Here is a 25,738-nt window from a genome sequence, read left to right as displayed (position 1 = left end):
GACAGAAATATGCAGGGCCGGCTTAAGGCGTAGGCTATAAAGACAGTCGCCTTCTGGAGGTCACTGGTTGCCCTCTAAAAAAAAAAGAAGAAATTGAAATATGCTGGTGGGCGCTCTTCCTCATTTACTACTTTGAGTAACATATTAACAAATAAATAAATAAATAAATACACTTTTCACTCCTGTAACTCTCGTTGTAGTGAAAGTGACTAAATACGTTTATGCCGATAATATCAGGGACCAATTGTTTATTTATATTATGATAAATACAGTTACAGTGGAAACAGCTTATAGTGATCATGGTTACAGTATTCAACTGCTCATATGGATCAAAAAGCTTAAAGGGTAGTTTGTAACTTTTTACACGTATAAATCTACCGGGTCGGGATCCCATGCTCGCTCGCGTATGCACGCTCCCGTAATGCCGGAGTCTCTGCTCTGCTGCCTGCTTGCCTTCACTCACACACCGCGCGCGTTCTCGCGTTCTTGCTCCACCTCTAGACGTGAACGCGCGCTCACTTCACACTGCAGGAGAGTTAGTTTAGCTCTGAGAATATCTAGTGAATGTGCAGTGGACGTTTGTGCAGAAATAAATGCTGCAGCTCCTCCAGATAAACAGAGGTTTCCCATGTCTTGTGAAGTGACGGGGCTCCGCAGCGAGAAACGTTATCGTCTCCGACCGGATGCCGGTGTCTCCCTGCGGGCGCAGTCGGAGACATTAACGTTTGAAAAAGCCAACACTAGGATCAGCAGTGATTCATGGAGAGACCTTCGTCTGGTCAGCTAACATTACTGCCAAGCAGGTGAAATATAGAGTGATATTGTGGTTTTAGTTGACGTGTGTCGCCTCACTGTGTTGAGCGATGCTCGTTCATGTCTATTTAGATGAAGTAAGCGCGAGCCCGACGCTGACTTTCGTTGACTTAACGGCCACAGGTGTCGCTGTTAACAAGCATTTCTGAAAGTTACAAACAGTCCCTTTAAGACAGAATCATTCGGTAACATCATTCATTTTACAGGTCCGTAAATTTCATGGTAATTAGGTGATAATTAGCAAGTAACCTATTTGAAATTTCTTTGGAATTACTGCCAAATTACCCCAATATTTACCTCAAAATTTATTGAAAATCACTTTATTATAAACACGATTTAATAATAATATGCTAAAATAGCATATAATGGTTAAAATGGGCCCTTAGGCTTGAGAAGCGGCTGCTCGTCATCAGAGGTGGAAAACCAAAACTAATAGAAGACACTTCTGATCAGGCACAAATCTCACTATTGTGTGACTTATTGTCTACACAAATGTAACCTGGTAGTTAATGTAATGATTCAGGGAGTTTTTTTAAAGAAATTTCAAATAAGTTATTTGCTAATTATTATCTATTTATCAACAGACATGGAAATAAAGCATATCAATTAACTTTGTATTCTTTTCCAGGAAATTTATTTAATAAATTACCAGCTATTGGGAAAAAGTGGAATATAATTATTAAATAATTCTTATAATAAAGTAATTTTCCTTTCATACTTTTCCCATAGGTGCATGAAGATTACTCTTCAGGCAATTTTGAGAAATTATGTATATTAGACTATAACTATAAAGGTAAAATGAAAATGAAGAAAGGGCATTTATCAAATATTTTGAATTATATAATTATAAATAGCTTTCAGTCGTTCAAGTGAAACAGATTTTAGCGTGAGAAATTGTATTTCCACATAATTGTTTCTTCCTCAATTTGACCTCTTCTAAACCTGTTAATTGTGTAATGATGGGTTTATTAGCTCACTCTTGGCGAGACACAAACCAGAAGAGGGAACACACAGTTCACTGATCAGACTCCTCTGAACTCACCAAATATTAAGGCAACCAGGAGGATGCAGAAATTACAAATAAGTTATTTGCTAATTATTATATGAAACATATGTATTATATGTATATGCAGACACGGAAATAAAGCATATTAATTAACTTTGTATTCTTTTCCTGGAAATGAATTAAATAAATAATAATAAATGATAAATTACCAGCTATTGGGAAATAGCGGAATATAATTATTAAATCATGTTTATAATAAAGTAATTTTCAATAAATGTTGAGGTAAATATTGGGGCAATTTGGCAGTAATTCAGAAGAAATTTCAAATAGATTACTTGCTAATTATCACCTAATTTCCATGAAATTTGAAGACCAGTAAAATGAAGTGTTACCAATCATTCCTATACAAACACTGTTTAAATAATTCACTTATAGTAATCAAGCTTATAGTTTTCATTCTCATAAAATGGATATGATTTATTCAACATGTGGTATTGAACACAAAACAGTCAGTACAACAATCAAAGATTAACAAAAGCTACAGTCTATGCATGAAAAACCTCTTGACACATACAAGATGCAGTATATCTTTTACACTGCATGTTACTCAAAAACACAAAAGCCATTAAAGGATCTAAGGATGATTACACAATTAAACACACTGAATGTAGGTGTTTAGACAGAATGAATGCTAGAATATAAAAGAAAACAGAAAAACTAGAAAGGCCTGTATGTGTTTGTGTACATGCATACATGATGATGAGCCACTAACCCTGCAGCATATTGATTCACAGTCTGGTGGGTTTGGATGCAGAGTTATGGAGGCCCCACCTTTTCACAGATCCAGTACCTTTGCATGTTACATTGTACATCGTTCCAGTTGTTGTTTTTTTCAGAGTTCCATATTTCTCCACAGTCTTCTGTGCCGTTGTAGCTGTTGGGCTCCCCAGGGTACCAGTAGCTGAAACCAAACAACAAATAATTTGTTTTTAATAGAAAACACAACCAAAGCAGCATGTAGCCAAATTAAACCTCAATATTATTAAACTGTCTTATCAGTGTAATAATAACAATATTGCAAAAATAGTTTTACATTTCTGGTGACCATAGGTTTACCCTAGCAGACGTAGAAAGGCCAAATGCTGCAGCACACAAGGAAATGTTAAGTCATAAATACTAATACATTACTAAACTGAAGAGCATTTGAACAGCGGTGTGATTGCTTAGCTTAAAAAACAATTAACTAACTGGATACATCTTTGAATTATCCTGAATGAAACACTTCAAAAAAGCCAAGTGATTCATAATTTCCACCTCGACAATACATAACATATAAAAATCAAAGAGTGCTGCCACTGCTGGGTGGAGGGTTAATGAAGGAGACTAAAGTTGTATTCAGTCATATTGCTCTAATATAGCAATACTACATTATTAATAACTAATTTAAACAAAAAACATAATTAATGAACCTTGTGCCCAGTGCAGTCCCATCCACCCATTTCCAAACCCCCTCTGTCTCTCTGTCAGTCAGTCCGATCCATGTGTCCCGCTTGAATTGACTTCCAAATTCCTTGTTTACAATAAGAGAAAGAAACAATAATAAACAAAACTTGATTGATTTGATTTCACACTTTTTCTCTCGTGTCTCTCACAGACAGATTTCACTTTCTTACACACCTGCTCCTCTTTGCTGTTGATGATTATCAGGTCTGCACCTCTTTGCTGGCAGTCTTCTCTACTCTCTGGCCAGGACTTGGCGATGGAAGAAATGTAATAGAATCTGTGGTTGAAATACACCCATACTAGTTGGGAGTTAGTAGCTGTTGAGGATAACAAAATGGAAGAAAAAACATTCTCAGTAAAAGAAATTGAAATAAAACATGTAAAAGGAGATAGAAAAACCTTTTTATGATGTTGCCGTATCTTTTAGTCTCCGTGTCACAGAGGTGCAGTCAGTTTCGTCCTCATACTCACCAAAGGTGCTCAGCTTCCTCTTCAAATCTTTCCTCTCTTCAGTCAGGCTTTTGATAATGGCCTCAAGATCTGGCGTCTTTGCACCAGAACTGTCTGAAAGAGCAGAAAGATTCACTTTTATTAGTGTAGTTTTTTATACCCGAATAAGCTTCTTCTATTGTAGTGTTTTCAGTTGTGAAACAGTAAATGTCTTAATATACTCAGAACATTCATCATCATCATTCATCAAAAATCATCTAGAACATTTCTCCCAATTCATTGTCTGTGGAGCAGCTCCACACTTTATACCCTATGACATCACACGTTTCAGTTTTAGATCTCTAGTTTTTGGATTTAGGAGAGAGTTGTTCATGTTTACTAATATTTTTTGACTGTCTCAGATCATAGACGTAACTAGAATGGCACTCGGAGAGCGCAGACCTCCGCCAAGGTGCCTGACTTTAAAAACAGATCACAGCTCACAGCTGGCGGTACCGTGAGGTGGTCGGCTTATTATTAACACGGTGTGTTTCCGTGTAACGTATCGGCAGATGCCTCTCTCATTCAGCAGCCTTGTTATGTCTGTATAATGTTACACTTCGTTGTCTCTCATCCCGTCATCTACCACTTTTTTCTTTCTCACCGCGGACGGCCAACAGCTCTTGCACCTCAAAGTCTCGCCACACATCCACACACTTATCTCTCTGCTGTCATAAGGAAGGAGGCGGGGTCACGGGTCATCAGTTACATTGCGCATGTGTTATACCCAGTAGTCTTAATGCTCAGGCTGATTGGAATCCTTAAAAAATTCCTGAATCGCCACAAAAAGCTAATGGATTGTTCATTGTGCCACACCCCACTCCTCCAAAACATTTCATTCAAATCCATTGCAAACTTCTGGAGTAATCCTGCTAACAGACAGACAGACAGACAGACAGACAGTACATTTTAAGTTTCACAATACCAAGAAACCATACTCACATGTAAGGCGTAGAGAAATATTGAGAATGGCTTGTATGATAAACAGCACGCCAAAGCCAAGAAAAAGCAGGTGACAGAGTCTTCTCTCTGCAAAATCAACACACATACAAACAATAAGAAAAAGTCTATATAACCATGATAGCAGCCGTCTCAGGCTGTATTGAAGACTTGACACTAGTGATTGAGACTATAAACTCATGTTTACAAGGTTTACTGAGGTAATAAGTCAAGTGAGAAGTAGGCTCAGTTTCTCACAGACTTCTATACAATCAGACTTCTTTTTGCAACCAGAGGAGTCGCCCCCTGCTGGCTGTTAGAAAGAATGCAGGTTTAAGGCACTTCAGCATTGGCTTCACTTCTCAGACTCTGGAGTTGCCCACTGAATAAACCACATAACATCCACCAATGTGTGTATAGGTTCAGTGTTGAAACACGCTTGTTGAATAAAGAGCTGATGCTTCCTGTGAGTTTTTCAACTAAAATTTAGCATATTAGCAACAATAGCGTGTTGTCATGTTACGGTAGCATTTAAAGGTCCCATGAGATGGAATCACTGCTTCCTTATTTTGATGTACATCGCAGGACTTAGAGATAAAAACAGTTTGGTTAAGGTGAAACAAAGATTGTGGTTTTGGTTAGATATTGAAAAGTAAACATACAAGTGAAGTCAGCATTGACTTTTTCAATATTTAACCAAGACCACAATCTTTACCTAACCTTAATCATGAGTTCCTAAACATAACCATTGTATTGCAATCGGCGGGTATTATTGTTAACACGCGTTGTCAGTGAACGTTTTGCAGATAGAGTAAGCTATAAATTACATTTGTAGGGTTGTGCAGCTAAAAAAAACATACAATTCAACCTGTGTTGTTTAACAGTACACATACAGTAAAATGAAGTGTGTTATTACCTGTTTGAGTTGTATCCTCTCTGCGTTTCTGCTCACGTCTTGGTCGCTCATTAACATAATCTGCCATCTCTATTTGCTGCATCCTCCTGGTTGCCTTAATATTTGGTGAGTTCAGAGGAGTCTGATCAGTGAACTGTGTGCTCCCTCTTTTTGTTTGTGTCTTTGCCAAGAGTGAGCTAATAAATCCATTATTACACAAATAGGTTTCGAAGAAGTCAAATTGAGGAAGAAACAATTCTGTGGAAATACATTACACAATTTCTCACATTAAAATCAGTTTCACTTGAACGACTGAAAGCTATTTATAATTATATAATTCAAAATATTTGATAAATGCCCTTTCTTCATTTTACCTTATAATCTAATATACATAATTTCTCAAAGTTGCCTGAAGAGTAATCTTCATGCACCTATGGGAGAAGTATGGAAGGGTACTGAAAGTACTGAAATGGTCAATAGAAATGTAAACAATCCTCTTTATTATTGTTGTCCATATTTTTATGTTTGTGTGTCAAAATAATGGTGAATCAAAATAACAGTGTAGTCAGTAATAATCATATGTGTGATGGGAGAAGGTGCCTGCATCTATAGGGCAGGTTAGGATGTTTAGTTTGACTTTCATGTATTTTTGTATTAAAATAGTTTAAAATGACATATTTTAAACATGAAATTAAGCAGGCATTAGCCAGAGTGTAAGGATATGAAGACAGAGAAAATATAAAATTGCACATCACCAAATGAACTATGTGAAATATCTCATCAGTCACATACACTACACGGGAAACTGGTTCAGTACCAACTCTGCACATCAAAAAGCTGTCTTGTGCTGCTGGTATGAAATGCTCGCCTTAGTTGCAGCTTTCACTACACAGTAGCAGGAGTTGGTTGGGCTTGACATGCCGAGACAGCTTGTACACGACCCAAAGCCTGTCTGGCCTCACGTGGTATGAGACTGTAATCCACTACCTGGAAGACAATAAGTTAGGGGAGAGGACTAACAAACCAACTCCAAAACACACCAGAAGCCAGAAATGTTGGACGGTTGGGCTTGGGGCTAGCAACCCCAACTTGTAAAAAACCTATATGCTACAGAAACGTTGACAACAGAAAGACAGAATCAAATCCTGGTAGAGGAGGGTTCCTCATCAAGAGGAAATATGACACTGTGTGATGAAAGCCATAAAGTCAAGGAAGTCACAGAGCCGAAACCCCTTCTGTCAACCAGGGACATCCGGATTGGAACGTGGAACGTTAGGACCATGTATGAGACCGAAAAGACCATGAAAGTAGCAGCAGAAATGAATAGATACAATCTAGACCTGTTGGGAATCAGTGAGACAAGATGGATTCAATCTGGACAACAAAGACTGATGACAGGAGAGCTGTTACTCTACTCGGGCCATGAAGAAGACAAAGCCCCGCACACAGAGGGAGTCTGGTCTTCTTCTATCAAGAACAGCACAGAGAGCACCGATTGGATGGGAAGCACATGGTCCAAGAATCATAACAGCTTCTTTCAGAACTAAGAAGCAGAAGATCAAGATGAATGTGATACAGTGTTACGCAGCAACAAACGACAGCAACGATGAAAATAAGGATGACTTTTATAACAGACTGCAGAGCATACTGGAACAGATAAAGGGAAAAGACATCAGTATTCTAATCGGGGATTTCAATGCAAAGATCGGAAGAGACAACACAGGCTATGAAGAAGTAATGGGCAAGCAGGGTTTTGGAGAGATGAGTAAGAATGGAGAGAGATTTGCAGACACCTGTGCTCTGAACAACCTAGTCGTAGGTGGAAGTGTCTTTCCACACAAGAGGATTCATAAAGCGACCTGGATATCACCGGATGGCGTGACAGAGAACCAGATCGACCACCTCTGTATAACCAGGAAGTTCAGGAGATCACTTAGCATAGCATCAGATCACCACCTGCTAGTTGCCACTCTGAAACTGAAACTGAAGAAGCACTGCAAGACATGCAAGACCAATGGGAAAAGATAAGAGAGGCCGTCACAACAACATGTCAGGAAGTAATCGGACTAAAGAAGTGCCAGCAGAAATAGTGGATATCAGCAGAAACTCTACACAAGATAGAAGAGAGAAGACAGAAGAAGGCAGAGATCAACAACTGTCGTACAAGAACAACCAGGGCAAAAGCCCAACAAGAATACACAGAGGTCAACAGAAAGGTAAAGAAAAGTGCGAAGAAGGACAAGAGAAATTACATCGACAGCCTGGCTAAAGAAGCAGAAGAGGCGGCAGCAAAAGGAAACATGAAAGAGCTGTACGACACCACCAAGAAGCTGTCCAGCAAGACCAGACAGACAGAGCGACCAGTGAAAGACAAGGAAGGGAAGACGATCACAGAACTAGAACAACAACAGGAGAGATGGGCAGAACACTTTGAAGAACTCCTGAACAGACCTACACCACCTAACCCTCCAGACATTCAACCTGCGGAGACGGATTTGCTCATCAACTGTGGGAAACCCAACAAGCTGGAAATTAAAAAGGCCATCACACAATTAAGGAACAACAAGGCAGCAGGACCAGACAACATTCCTGCTGAGGCACTGAAGGCAGACATGGACACCTCCGTAGAGATGCTGCACCCTCTGTTTCAGAATAGGGGAAGTACCAACAGACTGGCAAGAGGGCTATCTGGTCAAGCTCCCAAGACCACAATAACCGGAAACCCGGTACCAGCATCACCAGGCAGGCCCTTAGATGGAACCCACAAGGCAAAAGAAGGAGAGGCCAGCCCAAGAACACCTGGCGCAGGGACCTCTACACGGACATCAAACAGAGCGGGCTGACATGGAAACAACTGGAGAGGAAAGCCCAGGACAAAAGACTCCTGTAACTGTCGTTGTAGTGAAAGTGACTAAACACATTTAAGCCGATAATATCAGGGACCAATTGTTTATTTATATTATGATAAATACAGTTACAATGGAAACCGCTTATAGTGATCACGGTTACAGTATTCAACCACTGATAAGGATAAAAAAGCTTAAGACAGAATCATTGGGTAACACTTCATCTTACAGGTCCGTAAATTTCATGGTAATTAGGTGAGAATTAGCAAGTGACCTGTTTGAAATTTCTTTGGAATTACTGCCAAATTACCCCAATATTTACCTCAACATGAATTGCAAATTACTTTATAATAAACTTTATTTAATAATTATATGCTGAAATAGCATATAATGGTTAAAATAGGGCCCTTAGGCTTGAGAAGTGGCTGCTCTTCATTGGAGGTGGAAAACCAAAACTGCAATTGTGAATTTTCTCTGTCTTCATATCCTTACACTCATGCATGCTTAATTTCATATTTAAAACATGTCATGTTAAACTATTTTAATAAAAAAATGCATGAAAATCAAACTGAAACAGTCACAGTAAAACATCTTAACCTGCCCTATAGATGCAGGCACCTTCTCCCATCACGCATATGATTATTACTGACTATACTGTTATTTTGATTCACCATTATTTTGGCACACAAACATAAAAATATGGACAACAGTAACAAAGAGGATTGTTTACATTTCTAATGAATTATAAAATGATGAATAGCTTTCAGTCGTTCAAGTGAAACAGAAATTGAAAATTTGTATTTCCACATAATTGTCTCTTCCTCAATTTGACTTCTTCGGAACCTATTTGTGTAATAATGGGTATATTAGCTCACTCTTGGCGAGACACAAACCAAAAGAGGGAACACACAGTTCACTGATCAGAGTCCTCTGAATTCACCAAATATTAAGGCAACCAGGAGGATGCAGCAAATTACAAATAAGTTATTTGCTAATTATTATATGTTTATCAGCAGACACGGAAATAAAGCATATCAATTAACTTTGTATTCTTTTCCTGGAAATGTATTAAATAAATAATAATAAATAATACATTTCCAGCTATTGGGAAATAGTGGAATATAATTATTAAATAATGATTATAATAAAGTAATTTTCAATAAATGTTGAGGTAAATATTGGGGTAATTTGGCAGCAATTCCAAAGAAATTTCAAATAGGTTACTTGCTAATTATCACCTAATTACCATGAAATATATGGACCTGTAAAAGAGGTTGAAAACCAAAACTAATAGAAGACACTTCTGATCAGGCACAAATCTCACCATCGTGTGACTTATTGTCTACACAAATGTAACCTGGTAGGTAATGTCATGATTCAGGGAGTTTTTTTAAAGAAATTTCAAATAGATTACTTGCTAATTATCACCTAATTACCATGAAATTTACGGACCTGTAAATGAAGTGTTACCAATCATTCCTATACAAACACTGTTTAAATAATTCACTTATAGTAATCGAGCTTATAGTTTTCATTCTCATGAAATGAATATGATTTATTCAACATGTGGTATTGAACACAAAACAGTCAGTACAGCAATCAAAGATTTACGAAAGCTACAGTCTATGCATGAAAAACCTCTTGACACATACATGATGCAGTATATCTGTTACACTGCATGTTACTCAAAAACACAAAAGCCATTAAAGGATCTAAGGATGATTAATTACACGATTAAACACACTGAATGTAGGTGTTTAGACAGAATGAATGTTAGAATGTTAAAAAAAACAGAAAAACTAGAAAGGCCTGTATGTGTTTATGTACATGCATACATGATGATGAGCCACTAACCCTGCAGCATATTGATTTACAGTCTGGTGGGTTTTGATGCAGAGTTATGCAGGCCCCACCTTTTCACAGATCCAGTAGTTTAGCTTCTTACATGATTTATCATTCCAGCTGATTTCTTTTCCATAGACCTTTATTTCTCCACAGTCTTCATTTTCGTGGTCGTTGGGCTCCCCAGGGCCCCAGTAGCTGAAACCAAACAACAAATAATGTGTTTTTAACAGAAAACACAACCAAAGAAGCACCTATCTTTCGCTGGCACAAGGTTGGGGCATTTTTTCTTCAACATGGTATTAGCAGGAGACGTGACCAAATTGAAAAAGATGAAGACTGAAAGAATGATGAAGAATGAGTTGAGGAGGAAGAGGATGACATTAAGAGGAACTAAAGTTGAGGTCAGAAGATTGATTTGTTCTCACCCCTCAGCTTCAGCCTGTCCCTCTCCTCCCTCAAGTTGTTTATCATGTTGGTGAGATCAGTGATTCTGTTTTCAAGCCGGCTGTTGTCTCTGGTCAAGGCGTTGATTCTGTCTTGACATCTGTTGTACTCGCCAGGCTTCTTTCTCTCACAATCATTTTCCTCCTCCTTTACCTGGTTTTGGCCGCTGACATCAGTTGCGTTGCAGTTTGAGTAGGCTGAGTCCTTGCTTGAGTACACTGATATATAAAAAAGAACATTTTGTTCAGGTTTTGTTTGACAGCAACATGTACAATTACACCACTCAGCGTGTGTATTTGCAATATTGTGGTGCTGTCAATGCAACACTGTCTTAGCACATTTTAAGTTGCACAATAACAAGAAACCATACTCACATGTAAGGCGTAGAGAAATATTGAGAATGGCTTGTATGATAAACAGCACGCCAAAGCCGAGAAAAAGCAGGTGACAGAGTCTTCTCTCTGCAAAATCAACACACATACAAACAATAAGAAAAAGTCTATATAACCATGGTAGCAGCCATCTCAGGCTGTATTGAAGACTTGACACTACTGATTGGGACTATAAACTCATGTTTACAATGTTTACTGAGGTAATAAGTCAAGTGAGAAGTAGACTCATTTTCTCACAGACTTCTATACAATCAGACTTCTTTTTGCAACCAGAGGAGTCGCCCCCTGCTGGCTGTTAGAAATGATTCAAGTTTAAGGCACTTCAGCATTGGCCTCACTTCTCAGACTCTGGAGTTGCCCACTGAATAAACCACATAACATTCACCAATGTGTGTATACGTTCAGTATTGAAACACGCTTGTTGAATAAAGAGCTGATGCTACCTGTGAGTTTTTCAACTAGAATTTAGCATATTAGCAACAATAGCGTGTTGTCATGTTACGGTAGCATTTAAAGGTCCCATGAGATGGAATCACTGCTTCCTTACTTTGATGTACATCGCAGGACTTAGAGATAAAAACAGTTTGGTTAAGGTGAAACAAAGATTGTGGTTTTGGTTAGATATTGAACAGTAAACATACAAGTGAAGTCAACATTGACTTTTTCAATATTTAACCAAGACCACAATCTTTACCTAACCTTAATCATGAGTTCTTAAACATAACCAATGTATTGCAATTGGTGGGTTTTGTTGTTAATACGCGTTGTCAGGGAACGTTTTGCAGATAGAGTAGGCTATAAATTACATTTGTAGGGTTGTGCGACTAAAAGAAACGTACAATTCAACCTGTGTTGTTTAACAGTACATAAACAGTAAAATGAAGTGTGTTATTACCTGTTTGAGTTGTATCCCCTCTGCGTTTCTGCTCACGTCTTGGTCGCTCATTAACATAATCTGCCATCTCTATTTGCTGCATTCTCCTGGTTGCCTTAATATTTGGTGAGTTCAGAGGAGTCTGATCAGTGAACTATGTGTTCCCTCTTCTGGTTTGTGTCTTCCCCAAGAGTGAGCTAATGAGAAGAAGTCAAATTGAGGAAGAAATAATTATGTGGAAATACAATTTCTCAAACTAAAATCTGTTTCACTTGAACGACTGAAAGCTATTTATAATTATATAATTCAAAATATTTGATAAATTGATACATTTTGCCTAGGGCACTAAAAAAAGGCTAGAGCCAGCCAATTGAAATATGTGTACACCTTCTTTCTTTCTTCTTTTTTTTACATCAGATTTCGAAATATCAAAACTAGGAATAAAATGTTTCCGTATGTAAAAACAATAAATAAAATTGAGCACACCGAGATAATCAATGTATTTTATTATATAACATCTCCCATCTCTTTAAAAAAAATATAAGTGTATGTGTATAAAATGGTGTTTTTCCTGTTTATGTGTTGTCTACATGCATCTTGTCCCAGATAAAGCTACAGTATATCAGTTTAGATGAAGCTATGCACATCAGTTAAACTGCTGTTGGTACTACATGTTCCCGTACCCAGAGAGTGAATATACTATTTGTGTCTTTGTCGATGGATAAAAGTTGGGTATGTGATGCTCTCGTGGTTTCTTATGCTTGTTATGATTTCACTTCCTTTAGCAATGTGTTGACCTCAAACTCTGAAAATTAGTTTGTAGGACTTCCTCTTCCTCTTCCTCTTTCTCCCAAATTGCAAATCTTTGTTATAATTTATGACGACGGCAGGAGAAGATGGAGTGAAGCAAAAGCACTGGTTGGTTCAAGAGATAAACAACCTGACGAAAAAAGCTTCATAACTCTGATAACCATCATCTGAAATGACCATTTGAATGAGTCATTTTACTTTGTTGGCACTTCTGCTTTCGGTCCCGGATTTTGCAGCAATGTTGGAAATTTAGGTTTTTTCACCTCGAGCTCTACCAGTGACGACATTTTGTGTTTCAACACATGTTGTGTTCTGTTGTCTCATGGCTGCATGACAACGGAAAGAAAACTCCCTTTTATTTTCATCTAAATGGCTCACAGGTGCCCAGATATCTAATCTAAATAAGCAACATGTGTAATTACAGTATACTTCACTGTCCAATATTGGCAGATTTTAGATTTTAGAACAGAATATCAGAATATTCACAGAGCCGATAGATATCCTCTCCTCTGCTGTGAGATGTTTTAACACAAACATGTGTAATGTGTTTCCATTTAATGACTAATGTAATGTTTTATCAGTCATTTTAATTAATACACGTGTCCTTAATATCTCTTGTATGATCTATTGGTGGTGATTTGAATAATGGAAGGTTTAGGCTTCACACTGTGCCAGATTTGTTTTTAAATTAGGACTGTCAAAGTTAACACGATGATAACACGTTCTCACCTGAAAATAAGAATCGTTGTGTTTTGTTTCCTGAGAACAGGGGTCAGCAACCTTTACTATCAGAAGAGCCATTTTAGGCAAAAAGAAAAATAAATCTGTCTGGAGCTGCAAAACATTTGAGCATTGTGATGAAGGTAACACAGTTTAGAGTCTAAGTATATTGTATATAAGTCTAATGCAGTGAGGGACAAAGTACAAATGTACTACGTAGTATTAGGACCACATTGAGGGAAAGAAATCTGAGATTTACAGAATAAAGTAGTAATATTACGAGAATAAAGTCATAACTTGACGAGAAAAAAGAAAGTAACAAATAAAATTAATACTTTATAATATTATGACTTTATTCTCGTAATATTATGACTTCATTCTCGAAATATCCGATTTATCTTTTTTCCTCAATGTGGCCCTAATACTCCGTCGTACCGTCGTACCATAGACCTACAACAATGATTAATAAAAATGAAAATGTAAACAAAAAACAGTTATTCATTTCCACTAATTTTTTTAAAAATCCACAGGGAGCCACTGGAGAGAGGCTAAAGAGCCACATTTGGCTCCGGAGCTGCCGGTTGCAGACTCCTGCCTTAGAATGAGCTGTTGATATCTACATAGGGAGCGGGTCCTCTTCACGGAGTTCTCCATGTTGCAGCGTTATGTTTCTACAGTAGCCCAGAAAGGACAAACCAAACTCTCTTAACTTTTCCTGCTTTGGCCGGAGACAATAACGTTACTCACTCCCGTCGCCGCCGCGCTCTCTCTCTTGCTTCACCACTCATTTCCCACGAACACACTCTCTCTACGCACTGGCTCTGCTCCAGATGGCTCCAGAGAGGGACATTCATGTTTTCGCGTCAACCACCGTAGCTCTCCAACACGCTTGGCACACGGAAGAGGCTTCACTTGGTTGCAATCCCCTCCCCTCACTGCAGGATACCGCTGGATCCTACACACTGGACCTTTAAGATTTTCCACTTTGCAGGAAACCAAGTTGTAGCTGGAGCAGCGGTCAAAGATCAAGGAAAAATGAGGAACAACAAAAATGTGTTGCGTTGTTGTTTATAGACAAAGTGTAAAAGAAGAAGTGGATTACACATCAGTTTCACACTGATAAAAACACATTCTCTATCACCATTATTGTCACTCTCCAGTCAGTGGTGAAAACATGGCACAATCTGAGATCACTATGGACTACGTAAATCTATCTGATGGATCAGCCAGGAGCAACGCCCTGGGGAGGACTGCTGCAGTGTCTGGTGAGACAGAAAACCTTCAGTTTAACATTCAACCATAAAAGCAATATGGATAGAAAATGAATACATTTAAAATGTATAATTCAGAAATTTAAGAAAATTTCAGTGTAGAAAAACTGAGGAAGAACTCATTCCTCCATCTGTTTTGTGTGAAAATGTATAAAAATATTATAGATCTGCTTTTATGTGATGTCAGTTCATTGACATTTTACACTGAAGACCATTTTACAGCTATAGTTCTTGTTTGTTTAATTGACTTCCAAGTACATAATGGTTCACAGAGCTGCCTAACTTCTGACTTCTTGGTCAAGAGCAAAATTATCCAGATAACTCTGTAACCCCGTGTCTCTTGTTATCTTGTTTTGTGTGCATGTCTGCCTGATTTATGCACACAGGGAGAAATCTCGTACATCTGGTTGCTGTGAGCTTCGGACTCCTGTGTGTCCTACAAGCTGCTCTCAACATTTCCCTGCATCTCGCTCTCTGTGAGTCAAACTGTGTCTACTGTTGCTCCTAGACTTTTTAAATGCTCTATTATAATAGGACCGGAAATTAATGGGATGTCAATTGATCAAAATATTGAATTGTGATTAATCGCTTGATCGTCCATAGTTAATCAGGATTAATTGCAAATTGATTGCACATTTTTTTTCTGTTCAAAATGTACCTTAAAGGGAGATTTGTCAAGTATTTAATACTCTTATTAACATGGAAGTGGGCAAATATACTTGCTTTATGCAAATGTATCTATGTATTTATTATTGGAAATCAATTAACAACACAAAACAATGACAAATATTGTCCAGAAACCCTCTCAGGTACTGCATTTAGCATTAAATATGCTCAAATGATAACAGGCAACAGGCAACAACAGCTGTCAGTGTGTCAGTGTGCTGACTTGACTATGACTTCCCCAAACTGCATGTGATTATCATAAAGTGGGCATGTCTTTAAAGGGGAGACTCGTGGGTACCCATAGAACCCATTTTTATCCACATATCTTGAGGTCAGAGGTCAAGGGACCCCTTTGAAAATGGCCATGACAGTTTTTTCTCGCCAAAATTTAGCTTAAATTTGAAGCGTTATTTAATCTTTTGGTTAACCACCAACATGTTTGTTATCAATGAATTCATCAGGTTTTCTAGTTTCATATTATGCCAGTATCTTCACTCTAGCTTTAAAACTGAGCCCGCTACAACCTAGAAAATTGCAAGTTGCGTTAATGCGTTAAAGACATTTGTGGCGTTAAAACTAATTTGCGTTAACACGTTATTATCACGTTAACTTTGACAGCCCTAATAATGTTATTAGTGTTTAGTTCACTTGATCAATGATAACATGGCAACGCCTCATTATAATTCTGTGTTTGTGTTTTCAGGCTCCATCACAGTTTCCATGCAATTCAGTAAAATTCAGTTACACAAGTTTGGGGAAGTTTAGAATCACAACACAATCGTAATATCACAACAAAGTGAACTTGAACTCTTCAGAATGAAGAGGGGGGGACTTTCCATTTAGTTCATGCATCATATTTTTGCCCTTGTTACAGTTTTTCTCATTCGCTTTGGGCTCAATTCTTGAACGAGAATTATTTTTTCAAAACAATATATTCAAATCTCTGAACAATTAGTTTGTTGTTCACAACAGATTAGAATTTATCATTCATTCAAGCAAATTGCACGTGTTTTGGCACATGTACAAAAGAGTCAGTACAATAATCACTTGAACACGTCTGGCTGATCAAAGTTGAGCTGAGTTGATTCTTAGTGAAGTTGTCGTCCTCTACACAACTTCTTAATATTCATTCATCGTTTGAACCGTCACATGCAAAATTATCCATTCAATTATCAAAATCTGTTAGATATTCATGTATATTACATAAATATCTCTGACGAGGAGGTACAATTAGTTGTTTTTTAACTGAACTACAGCAGGTTTTTTTCATTGTTGCAGGGTTGTTGTCGTTTTGGGCATAGATGTCCTTTTGTGGCAAAATTTCTGTTCACAGTATATGACTTTACATGAAGGATCAAAAGAGAAATTTCTGTTTAAAGTACATTGGTACACAAATACTGTAAATTGTAATACTTCTGTGAAGCTATAACAGTATTGTAGAGTATTTGACCTGCTGTTAGAATGCGGATCTAAAAAGATCAGTGTGATATACAACAGCATTCAGCGAGACAAAACCTACATTCTTGTGTATAACAGTAAGCAGTCAGTGTCAACAAAAAAGAAGAACAAAACACAGCTTTGTATATTAGAAACATTTCCAGTTGAGTGCAATGGTGAAAAAACGTCTAAACATTTTTGACCAGTACGGCTCACACGATAACAAAACAACTTTTCATTTTGGTGGTCAATTTACTGACACAACAACGAGGTTTTGAAACATGAATGAAGTGTTTTGGGTGAGTTACTACTTTTTGCAGACGTGCAACAGAGTTGTGATGTCCCGTCAAACAGTCGTGACAATTGTACTTAAAGTTTAAAGAAAGTTAAGACTGTTTCAAAAAAATTAGCAAAAGCGAATCAGAAAAACTGTAAACCCAAGACACAACTTTCAGCCTGTAAACTTAGTCCAGTATTCTTGACACATGAATTCTCAATGAAGTGTTCTTCTCTTTCAGACAATAAGACACCAGATATAGAGGCCAGCTGCACAAACCTGACTGACGAGCTGAAGAGAGAACTGATTAACTTTGGTCAGTATGAGGATGAAACTCGTCATACCAATAATGAGAGCGTGCATCCAAAGAGACATTCAGCGCAATCTTGGGCCAAACTATATATAGTTTATCAGATGAACCCCACAATAAACCAGAGCCAAACGGACTGATACGATGATCCACTGTTGTAAATAAGACTTTACAGTTATACTGGGGTTTTGTTTTTTGGGAAGACACTGTAGGATTTATTAAACATGTTTTATTCAGACTTTGGTATCACTTCATTTTACAGGTCCGCAAATTTCATGGTAATTAGGTGATAATTAACAAGTAACCTATTTGAAATTTCTTTGGAATTACTGCCAAATTACCCCAATATTTACATCAAAATTTATTGAAAATTACCTTATTATAAACATTATTTAACAATTATATTCCACCATTTCCCAATAGTTGGTAATTTATTTAATATATTTCCAGGAAAAGAATACAAAGTTAATTGATATGCTTTATTTCCATGTCTGCTGATAAATAGATAATAATTAGCAAATAACTTATTTGAAATTTTTCTTAAAAAACTCCCTGAATCATGACATCAGCTACCAGGTTGAGGTCAAAGGTTATCATGTCATAATTTGTGTAGACAATAAGTCACACAATGGTGAGATTTGTGTCTGATCAGAAGTGTCTTCTATTAGTTTTGGTTTTCCACCTCTGATGAAGAGCAGCCGCTTCTCAAGCCTAAGGGCCCTATTTTAACCATTATATGCTATTTTAGCATATAATTATTAAATCAATTGGCCACCTGGCCAATCAGATTTAAGTTAGTTTTTTGTTTTTGCAAAAAGTCTGATTCAAATAATTTTTAAACTTTAAATTCTGTCTTTAAAAGTTCTCTATACGATATACAGAGCATTATTATAGCAGTTATTTGCTATGTAAAGATATAGTGGAGTAGGGGTAAGACGTCCCTTAGTTTCCTTTAACCCCGCTAGCAGGCGGGGTTAAAGGAAACTCTACTGCGCCTGCTATATTATCTGTAATTCACCGACCTTTTTTCATCATGTTCTTTTTTACTTTGAGCTTTATAATACATACTTTGCATTTCGTTTTAAAGGGACTGTTTGTAACTTCTTACAGGTATAAATCATTCCGGGTTGATGTCCCATGCGCGTTCGCGTGTGGCTACGCTGTTCAGACAAGACTCCACCAAAACCTCTTGGTTCTATCTAGTGAAGTCCATCTTGTAAACAGTGTTGGCCGCGGTCGGAGGACGCTGGGGAGACCGTAGCTTTGGTCTCCAGGGCCGGAGTCTCTGCTCCTCTGCCTGCCTGCCTGCCTTCACTCAGCTCGCTCCACCTCTCGTGCATGTGCGCACACTACACACTGCATAAGAGTTAATTTAGCTCTGAGAATATCTAGTGAATGTACAGTGGACGTTTGTGCAGAAATAAATGCTGCTGCTCCTACAGACCAACAGAGGTTTCCCATGTCTTGTGAAGTGATGGGCTCCGCAGCGAGAAACGTTATCGTCTTGGACCAAAACTCCGGTGTCTCCACGATCGGGAGGCTGAGGCATGAAAAGCCAACACTAGGATCAGCATTGATTCATGGAGAGACCTTCACCTGGTCAGCTATAACATTACTGACAAGCAGGTGAAATATAGAGTGATATTGTGGTTTTAGCTGACGTGTGTCTCCTCACTGTTTTGATCAATGCTCATTCATGTCTATTTAGAGCGAACACAAGCGTGCACGCGAGCAACAGGACGCTGACTTTGGTTGACCTAACGGCCACAGGTGTCGCTGTTAACAAACGATTTCTGATTCTTACAAACAGTCCCTTTAATCAATTCAAAATCACTTTTCAAAAATGTTCAATTTGTCATAATCACATATGTTAATTTCTGAGATATTAAGGTTTCTCTTTGTTGTTATCCAAAACAGATCAGTATTTCCAACAAGGCTGGGTGCATTTCCGTCCCAGTCTCTATTACATTTCTTCTGTCAGAAAGTCCTGGCAAGAAAGCAGAGCTGACTGTCTGCAGAGAGGTGCAGACCTGGTGATCATCAACAGCAAAGAAGAGCAGGTGTTAATGCGTGAATGAGTGTGACTTGGAGGTTAAGAGAGACAATAATAAGAGAGAGTGAAACATGTTATCCAGGTTTGGCCGTGGATTTAAATCACCTCCATTTCTATTGATTAGTGATCAACTGTTTTTCTCTACAAAAAAGGATTTCACAAGAAAATTCCACAAGCAGACATGGATCGGACTGATGTTTAAAGGGACGTGGAAATGGGTGGATGGCACTCCGCTCACCAAAAGGTTCACTCTTTTATTCAAATTACATTAATGCTGAAACTAAAAGCTTTGTTTTAAATTTCAATGTTATTGATAAATCAATTTGTAATGAATCACAGGGAACATTTTTATTTTGTAACTTAAACCTGGTCACATTCCAGCATGTCGCTGTCCATCAGATGCTTCTTGGGTTGTAAAAGATTATATTTTGGTTTCAGCTACTGGGCTCCTGGGGAGCCAAACGGGTTTGAAGGCAGAAATGAAGACTGTGTTGAAATAAAGTTCCATGAACTGGATAACAGCTGGAATGATATACAATGTGGAGACCAAAACTTCTGGATCTGTGAAAAGAAGATAGCTTCATAACTCAGCTTATAAAACCCTGAAAAGATGAAATTCACTTCATGTTTAATCTGAATGCACAAATTAATTTATTCATTCATTCAACCTTTATTTAAATCGTAAGGAATCATTGAGGGCATGTCCTCATTTACAATGATGTCGAGAGTACAATAAATAAGGGATAATGTACAGCGAGCCGGTCACTGTTGTGAAAGAATCCCTGACAGGGTGACGCAGCACCCTGACGCGGAGCGGAGTGTCTCATCGCCCTGAAGGGGATTCTTTCATAACAATGACCTGCTAGCTGTACATTATCCCGCTTATTACACGGCTACTTACTGAAGAAATAAAAAATTTGACACAAAAACGGTCCACCAGAGTCCGACATCAGAACTGTGCCCATAGCAACGGTCTGTTATAAAGAAATTACAGACCGCAAAACTCTGTCATTAACCAATCAGAATCGAGTATTCAACACAGCTGTGTAATAATACAGAATAAATACACACAGAAAATAAGTAAGGAATTACAAGAAGCAATCAGCCAGACGACAATAGAACAATGTAAATAACAGTTACATTAAAGAGCGGAGAAGTTTGTAATCATGCATTTACAATCACCGAGGTACAAATGTGTTTCATTTGAATGTGTTTTGTAAACTGTTCCAAGGTTTTACAACACAAACACCAAAAGTAGTTTCCTCAAATTGAAAGTTTGCACACGGGACTTCAAGCTTTAGCCGATCACTTGAACGAGTTGAGTAATGACTATAGGACCATTTTGTATGTACTGTACCATGATGTATGACGGCAAGTTGCCATTAAGGGCTTTATAAATAATTATTACATGGCTGTGTTGTAAACTCGATTCTGATTGGTCAATCATGCCGTTCTGCGGTCTGTCATTTCTTTATAGTAAAACATTGTTATTTATAACAGACCGTTGCTAGCGGACCGTTTCTGTGTCAAATTATTGATTTCTTAAGAAAGTAGCCGTGTAATAAGCGGGATAATGTACAGCTAGCAGGTCACTGTTGTGAAAGAATCCCTTTCAGGGTGATGAGTGACAATGATGAGGTGTGCCATTGCCCTGTAGTGGGGATTCTTTCACAACAATGACCGGCTCGCTGTACATTATCCTTTAAACTCAATCTAACGGTTTGAGAGTGGAGGCAGAGGCGTGTCTTTAGATAACGTCACCATAATCCAAGACAGACAAGAAAACGGCCTCAACTATTTGCTTCATACAGAACATAGGAAATAAAGCTCAGGTGTCAGAAAGTCAACATAGGTTACTCAAATGAATCTCTTGATGCTTTACAAGTATGGTGCAAAAAGCAGAGTTTTATTGTGTTTCAATATCAGCAGACAAAAACACAACCAAACCTGTGCCGTTCCGGACGCGACTGTTCGCGGGCTCCACATCACAACCCTATATGCTAGATCAAAGAACTCATCCCACCTCTCCGCCATCACATATCTTTGTATTCTCCATTTTTACTGCTCTCTGTCAAAATATCCTACTAATCAACATTTACCATACATATGATCTAGGTGCCTCCACGACATCCATTATGTCAGAGACAGATTCCCTGTTTTGGGCCCCTTCAGTGGCAGCCTTGTCCACGCAGCTGCGAGGTGATTTGGAGTTCATTTGCCAGCATTACATCACTATAGCTGTGAGCTGAAGCGGCCAGTGTGAGTATTTACAGCACTGGGGTCTATAAAAAAGACAGTAGCACTATGATTGTATGCTGTTTCAGTAATAAAAAAAAGGGTTATAGGATTAATACTTTTATCATTGTTTATCACATTTTTATATAGTTAGAAAGGGATTACTTCTACAGTGTGTCAATGTGAAATTTAAATGTAAGTTTTGGGTCCAGCCAGATGCCGAGGTATTAATACTCAGAGAACTACTAAGTCCATTCAGAGTGGTAATATGCAAACTGTTGTCCACAATGTCTCTGGCTCTAGAGAATAACATATGTTTTGTCTTCTTTGCATTCAGAACTGATTTCAGATTAAAAAGTGTATTTTGCAAAAACCCAACAGGGCCCCTTTAAAGAGGAACTATTGTCAGGGAGAGTGGAGCAGGTGGACCCAAATGCAGGAGATCACAACAGGATCAGACAACAGGAACTTGGAGAAAATAACTCTAATTAAATTTCCAATGCAGGCAAGGCAGAACAGAAACTCTCATGACAAAATCAAAGATCCAACAAAGACTGAACAGAAAACCAGGACTTAAATACAAACTGATCTGATGAGAGGATGAAGTGCAAGTGGAGAGATGGGCAGAGAAGCTCAGGTGAAGGAAATGAGGTGATTAGGCCGAGGGATGGGCAGGAAGCTGATTGGCAGAAGGAAAAAAACTGTGAACAAGAAAGGAGCTGATTAGTTGGGAAGAACTAACGAGGCCGATTCAGAGGAGGTGTGTAGATGGGCAAAGGAGGGAAAGCCAGTACATGAACACAGGAGGAAAATCAGAGTACAGAAAACCCAAAACACAGAAAACAACTCAGTCCAGTCTATAAAAAGTCTGAAGGCATCTGGATACAGTGCCATACCGTGACAACTATTATGCTTTTTTTTTTCGGTGCATGCTTGTATTTTGGGTTTCTACTAGAACATGTTTAATTAGCTAGTTTTGTTTGAGGGCGTGCCAAACTATCAGCTAGGAAGGTATTATGCAAATGTTTTACTTGGTGACATCACCACATTACGGAAGAAAAGGCGGGACTTCAACAAGGCGTTTCAGGCAGTTCAGGAGCAGTGTTTCTGTGGGGGGGAGTAACTCCCTTTGGCGTGGACTTTGGGCTTTGTAACTTTGCAGACCTTTTACATGCACAAAAAACAATATAGCACACTAAAGGAAAGGGAAAAGGCACAAAAGCATAATAGATCATCTCTAATTACAGTATATGCATATCTTATTTTATGGAGGTGCTGCTGTAAAGCAGTATTTGACTGGATAATGATACTGGCTTATTTGTATGTACAAAATGGAAAGCAATACAAAGCCTTATCCATATCTTTATGGGGGTGATAATAACAATTGAGCTAGATTTACATGTTAATGCTAATTAATTTACCAACATATTTACTGTCCACATCTAATAATAAATATTTTGTCTTTTAATATGAGTGAGATGATTGCGTGGCATAATGCCAGCCTCTTGTGCTGACGATGTGACTCAAATTAATCAATAAGCTATTACTAGATAGATAGATAGATATATAGATAGATAGATAGATGTACTTTATTGATCCCAAATTGGAAAATTATTGTGTTACAGCCGTAGGTTATCCAGGCAATGCAAAGGAACAGTACATAAAATGTACATATCAACACTAAAGAAATATATCCATAGAATACACAATATAAATAATATTGGAATACACTATAAATATACCTGACTACTACAACTCTCATAACAAATCTAAATTATAAACATAGAATCACCCACTATATACATTAGCAAGGTGTGCGAGTTACAGAGTTTTGTTTTTTAATAAAAAAAAATAATGAGAATATAAAAAAAAGTAGATGTTTTAAGTGTGACATTCAAGAGACTTTGCACAAACCAAAATGGAAAGCACCATCATGCAGCTGCAACTAATAGGCCAAATAGGTAAAAGTGGTCGCCTAAACTATTTCACACCACCGTCGATTTCCTGATGATGTGAGAAACATATATTTTAGAAAGAAACTTCCTCTTCTAAAAGTTAGAGTTACTCTGTACTCGATGAATTTCAAGAGCACACTCGGCAGACTTTGATGGCTTCAGGCACCACAGGACCAAACGGGACCGTCGGTTCAGCTGAACATCATGGATGAACTGGATATCTATGTTAATGTAGAGAGACCATCAGCTAATCCCAGCCACAGGAAAAGGGAGACCAAAAGTTCAGAAGATATTTATGAAAATGTGTCGTGGGAGTTAAAAAGAACTGGACCTGCTCTCTCAGGTAATAAACACGTTACACTTATTTTTTACACACACAAACGACTATATAAACTGGGAAAAAAAAAGTTTGTAAACTTGTGTTTGGTCGATTATTTCTCTGTTGTTACAATGCTAATTGTTTGTCTTGTTTGTTCCTTGTTACTGATGGAGAGTTCAATCATCCAATCCACCAAACAATTCAAAACAAGAGTCAATACCAACAGGAGAATACACTGTTTACCATTGACAGAGCATTTTGGCAAATTTTTCTCGGGCGCTACCGACATAATCAGCTGTGCTGCTCATCCCACAAATGCATGATCCTTACAAATTGGACATCATCGTGAAGGTAAATAAACGGGCTTTCCAACGACGTAAAATATAATGCCAATTAGCATTGTAACAACAGAGAAAAAATTGACCAAACACAAGTTTCCGAACCTTTTTTCCCAGTATATATTAAAGGAATACAAAAAAGCTAAAAAGACTTGTTTGAGAAACAAAAATGTGGAGAGAGTCAAACAGCAAGGGACTATTAATACCAACAGTTCATTAATGAATTACATATAGGCCCCCCCCCAGACACACTCCCCTACTTGTGGTAACAATAGGCCCCCCTTTGAATTTCAGTGTGTTGTATTATGAGAAGCAACAATACAAAGGATGACTTGACTTTAGTTAATTTGACATTGAAATACAAACAAGCACAATATTACATGTAACCTTCAGGTGCTGAAGATGTGAAGAAGAGTTCCTGCAGAGCTGCTGCAGTGTGTCTGGGTCTGCTGTGTCTTCTCCTCCTGATTGGACTCATAACTTTGGTTTGCCTATGTGAGTACTCTGTTAGCATGTTGATGAAGCCCTAAGATGATAATACTGGTTGACAGTGTTTCTTTATTTGTTTGTCAAACACAGTTACCAGCAGCAACTCTGAGCGGGAAGTGGAGATGGTCCTGTCACACAACCTAGCTGAAGAAAGAGACCAGTTACAGACCAGTTACAACAACCTGACTAAAGAAAGAGACCAGTTACAGACCAGTTACAACAACCTGACTAAAGAAAGAGACCAGTTACAGACCAGTTACAACAACCTGACTAAAGAGAGAGACCAGTTACAGACCAGTTACAACAACCTAGCTGAAGAAAGAGACCAGTTACAGACCAGTTACAACAACCTGACTAAACAGAGAGACCAGTTACAGACCAGTTACAACAACCTGACTAAACAGAGAGACCAGTTACAGACCAGTTACAACAACGTGATTAAAAAAAGAAACCAGTTACAGTTCAGAGGGTAGAGCAGGTTGTCCACCAATCGGAAGGTCGGTGGTTCGATCCCCGGCTGCTCCGGGTCACATGTCGATGTGTCCTTGAGCAAGACACTGAACCCCAAATTGTGAATGAGTATTTAGATTAGATCCTGATGGGCAAAAAATGGCACCTTAGTAGCCTCTGCCATCAGTGTATGAATGTGTGTGTGAATGGGTGAATGCTGACATGTAGTGTAAAGCGCTTTGAGTGGTTGGAAGACTAGAAAAGCGCTATATAAATGCAAGTCCATTTACCATTAAAGGGACTATTTGTAACTTTCAGAAATGCTTCTTAACAGCGACACCTGTGGCCGTGAAATCAACGAA

At 38.2% G+C, this 25,738-nt stretch overlaps 3 protein-coding genes across 4 annotated transcripts; 2 read left to right on the top strand and 1 right to left on the bottom strand.

Moving 5' to 3' along the window:
- Positions 1–2,269: 2,269 nt before the first annotated feature.
- On the bottom strand, positions 2,270–12,369 carry LOC119485251 (CD209 antigen-like protein E). The gene is made up of 7 exons (XM_037764693.1): positions 12,068–12,369; positions 11,155–11,241; positions 10,762–10,998; positions 3,794–3,886; positions 3,497–3,639; positions 3,289–3,389; positions 2,270–2,780 (listed from the first exon to the last, which is right to left on the bottom strand). Exons 1-7 carry the CDS (start codon positions 12,147–12,149, stop codon positions 2,636–2,638), a joined length of 888 nt encoding a protein of 295 aa, XP_037620621.1. The 5' UTR covers positions 12,150–12,369; the 3' UTR covers positions 2,270–2,635.
- A 1,983-nt stretch (positions 12,370–14,352) lies between these two features.
- Positions 14,353–20,538, top strand: LOC119485253 (CD209 antigen-like protein A). 2 transcript variants are annotated; one of them, XM_037764696.1, is made up of 6 exons: positions 14,353–14,841; positions 15,234–15,323; positions 17,469–17,543; positions 19,455–19,597; positions 19,743–19,834; positions 20,029–20,538. In XM_037764696.1, exons 1-6 carry the CDS (start codon positions 14,751–14,753, stop codon positions 20,174–20,176), a joined length of 639 nt encoding a protein of 212 aa, XP_037620624.1. In that variant the 5' UTR covers positions 14,353–14,750; the 3' UTR covers positions 20,177–20,538. The 2 variants fall into 2 exon arrangements, with proteins under 2 accessions (XP_037620624.1, XP_037620625.1); XM_037764697.1 differs by lacking the exon at positions 15,234–15,323.
- Positions 20,539–23,634: 3,096 nt separating this feature from the next.
- Positions 23,635–25,488, top strand: LOC119485254 (centrosomal protein of 135 kDa-like). Its single transcript, XM_037764698.1, has 3 exons — positions 23,635–24,123; positions 24,831–24,932; positions 25,017–25,488. The coding sequence occupies exons 1-3, from the start codon at positions 23,985–23,987 to the stop codon at positions 25,397–25,399; spliced, it is 624 nt and encodes a 207-aa protein (XP_037620626.1). The 5' UTR covers positions 23,635–23,984; the 3' UTR covers positions 25,400–25,488.
- Positions 25,489–25,738: the final 250 nt, after the last annotated feature.

This window comes from Sebastes umbrosus, chromosome 3 (assembly GCF_015220745.1).
Source record: "Sebastes umbrosus isolate fSebUmb1 chromosome 3, fSebUmb1.pri, whole genome shotgun sequence".
NCBI lineage: Eukaryota > Metazoa > Chordata > Actinopteri > Perciformes > Sebastidae > Sebastes > Sebastes umbrosus.
Note: the sequence above shows the minus strand (reverse complement) of the source record. Positions and strands in the feature narration are given on the sequence as shown.

Excerpts from the sequence above, each read along its gene's own strand:
- LOC119485251 (XM_037764693.1), bottom strand. The coding sequence starts at position 12,149 with ATGCAGCAAATAGAGATGGCAGATTATGTTAATGAGCGACCAAGACGT. Across the intron at positions 11,242-12,067 it reads AGGGGATACAACTCAAACAG|AGAGAAGACTCTGTCACCTG; the intron begins GTAATAACACAC and ends TTGATTTTGCAG. Across the intron at positions 3,887-10,761 it reads GGACAGGCTGAAGCTGAGGG|ACAGTTCTGGTGCAAAGACG; the intron begins GTGAGAACAAAT and ends CTGCTCTTTCAG.
- LOC119485253 (XM_037764696.1), top strand. The coding sequence starts at position 14,751 with ATGGCACAATCTGAGATCACTATGGACTACGTAAATCTATCTGATGGA. Across the intron at positions 14,842-15,233 it reads GAGGACTGCTGCAGTGTCTG|GGAGAAATCTCGTACATCTG; the intron begins GTGAGACAGAAA and ends TTATGCACACAG. Across the intron at positions 19,835-20,028 it reads GGCACTCCGCTCACCAAAAG|CTACTGGGCTCCTGGGGAGC; the intron begins GTTCACTCTTTT and ends TTTTGGTTTCAG.
- LOC119485254 (XM_037764698.1), top strand. The coding sequence starts at position 23,985 with ATGGATGAACTGGATATCTATGTTAATGTAGAGAGACCATCAGCTAAT. Across the intron at positions 24,124-24,830 it reads AACTGGACCTGCTCTCTCAG|GTGCTGAAGATGTGAAGAAG; the intron begins GTAATAAACACG and ends TGTAACCTTCAG. Across the intron at positions 24,933-25,016 it reads CATAACTTTGGTTTGCCTAT|TTACCAGCAGCAACTCTGAG; the intron begins GTGAGTACTCTG and ends TGTCAAACACAG.